General features: G+C 28.9%; 1 protein-coding gene across 1 annotated transcript in view; it reads left to right on the top strand.

Moving 5' to 3' along the window:
* LOC100159149 overlaps positions 1–4,463 on the top strand; it is an 18,035-nt gene that overhangs the window by 2,880 nt on the left and 10,692 nt on the right. The window contains exons 2-5 of the mRNA XM_016806376.2: positions 894–1,042; positions 2,899–3,063; positions 3,123–3,286; positions 3,366–3,533. Coding sequence (XP_016661865.2) covers positions 1,030–1,042; positions 2,899–3,063; positions 3,123–3,286; positions 3,366–3,533 — 510 coding nt within the window. The 5' untranslated portion in view covers positions 894–1,029. The remainder of the gene's footprint in view (positions 1–893; positions 1,043–2,898; positions 3,064–3,122; positions 3,287–3,365; positions 3,534–4,463) is intronic.

Raw genomic sequence — 4,463 nt, forward strand, 5'->3', positions numbered from 1 at the left:
GGTCATCATGACTATATATTATATCGACGATCTTTTGAATTCGAAAATTTAAACCAGGTTATTATTAATTGTAATCAAGATAATTAGATAACTATAGATAAATATGCATTTTTTATTACATTCTATTTTATTATTAACTATGATTAAGATTTTATGACAATATCAGCGATCTTTTGGATTCGAAAATTTAAAAATAAATGTTTATTAATGTTTGTTTAAATATAATTAGATAAATATACATTTTTTATCACATTTTATTATATTATTAAATTATATTTTTTTTTTTCGATAATACATATTTTGAATTCTTTAACACATATTTATGTACATATTTTTATTGAATAAATACATATAAATCCGAGCCCTAGTAAGTACTAACTACAATATCATTATGATCGGGAACATAAAAACCCATTTTTTATTTACAAATTAATTATGTAAAAATTAACTTTATCTACTATCCTCTTATTTTTTCTGATTTTCTATTTTGACTACACATATCAAATCGGATTCCGACTTGTCTTAAACATTTTAATGATATTTTCTGCAATCTAATTTGTAATTATTATTATCTCAAATCTATTTTAAATTATCGTTATAAGTTATATATTAATTTAAAATGTACGAATACCTTCTCTTCTTATTAAAATATTTTGTTCATTGATTTAGTTAAAATAAAAATGTGTCAGACAATTGTTTCTCAAGCGAATTTCGTAATTTTTAACTAAATAACTTTTCGCTGACGACAGATAAGTAATTACGGTTGGATTTGGCATAACTATCTATTTACTGTTGAATATGTTGATTGGACCTTTTGAAATTTAATTAGTTTTCATATTTACTTATAACTAATATTAAATAATAATTTTTTGCATTATTTATTAAAATTATAGAAACGACGAAGATAAGTTCTATTGTTCGAATGGACTGTGTATCAAATCATCGTGGGTTTGTAATGGTCATAAGGATTGTTCAGATGGTTCAGACGAGAACAAAGAGTTGTGTGCTCTATATGGATATGGAACAAATATGTCCCTCATGAGTACAAAATAATTGCTATATGACATTTACTATAATTTATATGTTTATTTAATAACTAAAAGGTGGCATAATTGTGCATATTAATCTAAATTAAAGCTCGTAAGGCTGACCAAAATAATATCTTTCCTAAATTCCATTGATTGCCTGGGACGTTACAGAACCTTAATGTTAAATCGGCGTCTTATTGCCTATACGTCACCTTGCAGTTACTAAATATTGTTACTGAAATTCTTTTTACTCTTTCTAAGTTTCTTCCCTGGTTCACAATCACAAAAATCAGCTAAAAAGGTTGGTGTTCACCAAAAAACGAACACATGTTGCTTTCAAAGCATCATACAATCAGGAGGACTATTTAGCATTCTCTCAGCTGCGTGCATGGTTCAAATAGTTATTCACTAAATTGCACAAAAATTACCTACTTCGTACTGAATCTCCAATTCATATCAACACAAGTTATTTTTTGGAAATTTTTACGTAAAAGCTGTTTTATTTCATGGTAACCAAATCTCATGCACCTAGACGACCAGCTTTGCCCAGGAAAGGATTAAAAACATGTTCCACATTTACTTTTAATCTGTCTACAGACCACATTGTAGCATCACTTTACTTAAAACTCCATTTCTTTATCACCCGTTTCCCAGAATTTCTTACTTCTCAGTATCTGATATCTAATCAAATTTGGATAAAACTCTCTACCCCTAAAAGTACTAGGCCTGAAGGTCTTCCTGGTTCTTCCCTAGTAAATATTAAAACCATATGTTCCCTCCCCCTGTGGATATTATTTAGGCACTCATTATATGAGACTATGAGAGCACCTATCCAAATATTTGGAAATTATTATCTGTCATAATTATAAACGTAACTTCAAGTGTTCCGCTAAGTGGTTACCTTTCCCCTATTATATTTCATGTTTTCATAAACGTCTTAAATACAGCTTTGCCGCTTCTTGGCATTTACCAAAAACATTAAATTATATTTACAAATCGATTCAGAAGTCGATTGTCTGTAACTTCAAAAAGAACTCAGCCCCTTATATTTGAGATTGAATATTTATAGACTATTCCTAAACATGAAAAAAGGCCAGGTAATGTCTTTTATGAAACGCGACTCTACCACATCTTTTGACTACTCTTTAAGAAACCACTCTCTAACAAGAGTGTCCATTAAGAACTCTAATTTCTTCCAATTTAAAATTTGTTTTACTATTATTGCACGTTGCCTAAAAACTCTAGGTTTCATCAAACGCTTCTCATTGGATTTCAAACTATCTTTTTCTCTAAAATCCCTTTATTGTGCACACTTATGTGACCGATTGTTGAATATAACTCAACTCTTTGGGATCCATATACATCCACTGACACTTTTCAATTAGATTAAGTTCAGCGAAAGTTCCTCAATCACGCTTCCTTTTGTTTCAATCAACTACTCAATTATTACCATGACTTACACCACTTCAAACTTAGTACACTTTCCGACAGAAGAATTTTAGCCAACCTTATCCTTCTCAATAAATTTGTAAACGGTTGCATTAAATCACCTAAGATTCTTGCAGATGAGAATTTTAGAGCTCCTAGCAGATCCTCCAGGTAATCTGTTCCTTACTATGTTCATTAACATAACACAAATGATGGTGGTAATCACGCTATCCACCAAACGATGTGACTAGCAAACGAAAGCAAACTTTAAAGCCTTTACAAGTGTAATAATACTTTAAGGTGATATTTAATGAATCTACGTTATTTTTTTCCATTATCTTTTAAATACTAGACCTTGGGAATTAGCCACTAATTTCATATAAAATAAAATTAAAATAAAATAAATATGGAACTTTTAATATTAAATCTAATATAACTTTAGAATGCGGTAGTGTAAATATAAAAAACCAAGTGATACTCGAAAAAGATATTGCAATAGTTGGAACGGGAACTTGGAATGTTGGAATATATAGATTAAATGAAGAAAATTCCAATTATGACTTGATTTGTGGAGGGTCAATAATTTCTCCAAATTTAGTTGTTTCTGGTAATATCTTTGTACAACGAATTTAAGCAAGAATGAAAATTAAATTTATATAATTTTAGCGGCTCACTGTTTTTGGCAAAAAGGTATGTTATCTAAGAGAATATCAATAAACGATGATTCATACAAAGTTTCTTTTGGAGAATATAGTAAATATGGTAGAAATATTACTGATGTTGATATTGCTACTGAAATGATATTTAACGACCCTATTCAAATTATGAATGTAAGTAATTAATAATACAAAAGTCCACAAATAATTTGTTATGGTATATACAATATAAATTATAACGATTAATGTACAGGTGTCTATGATTCACCTGAATGAAGGTTATAATGGACCTACTGGTTTTCATGCTGAAGATATAGCTGTTATTGTGTTACAAGACAGAGTTTCTTTTAGTAATGGTGTTTCACCTGCCTGTGTTGATTGGAATGGTGAATATAATATAGTCAATGGAGATCAAGGAAAGGTAAATTTGTTGTACTATAATACTATATAGTTTGTATTCTTATTTAATACATAAAAATTAATTTTTTGGTCTTTCGATTTATTTTTACAAAGTGATGTTAGATGATGGTTAAGATATCCACACGAGTTAGAATACATTTTATCGATAGCATCAAATATATGAGTTAAAAATAGATTCAAAAACTGTTAATAAATTACAAATTAAAATCAAAAACTTACAATATATTCCCAATACCTGTAAACTATGGTTAAAATTCCTACTTTTTGTTCTAGATCCTCTTTCCTATTCCATATTCCTTTCAGCCATTGAAATTACAGTGAAACTTCTATATAACGAACTTCCATTTAACGAAATTTTCTGTTTAACGAAATATTTTTAAGAACTATGACCTTCATTGTTAATTACACGTAAATTTATCTCCAAATAACGAATCTGATGTTTCTATATAACGAAATAATTATTCGATAAAAACCAGTTTTTGTAAATGTACTATCAAATTGATAATCATATTTTATGTCATAGTTCTAAAATTTTACATGAACAATGTACCCGATAAAGATAAGACACCGAAGGTAGGCAAACTGATTAATTTTACTGTAGTACACTTCAGTTCCAATATTGGTGCAAACGAGTATACATTCTTTCGTTTTCTCTTCGTCCGTACAAAAAAAATGTCAAAACGTAAATGTTCATCCATCGCCGATAAATTTGAAATTTTAAACGAAGTTGATAAAGGTGTTAAAAAAAAGATATTGCCGCAAAATATAGTATTCCAACAAGTTCTCTATCAACCATTTTGAAAAATCGTGAAAACGTAACCAATCAAATGCAAAATTCTTCTCAGCAATAGAAAACGAATGAAAATTTGTGTCTATGAAGAAGTTGGCAACGCTGTTCTTAAATGGATGACTTGTATACGAAATAACAATC

This window comes from Acyrthosiphon pisum, chromosome A1 (assembly GCF_005508785.2).
Source record: "Acyrthosiphon pisum isolate AL4f chromosome A1, pea_aphid_22Mar2018_4r6ur, whole genome shotgun sequence".
NCBI classification, from domain to species: Eukaryota; Metazoa; Arthropoda; class Insecta; order Hemiptera; family Aphididae; genus Acyrthosiphon; species Acyrthosiphon pisum.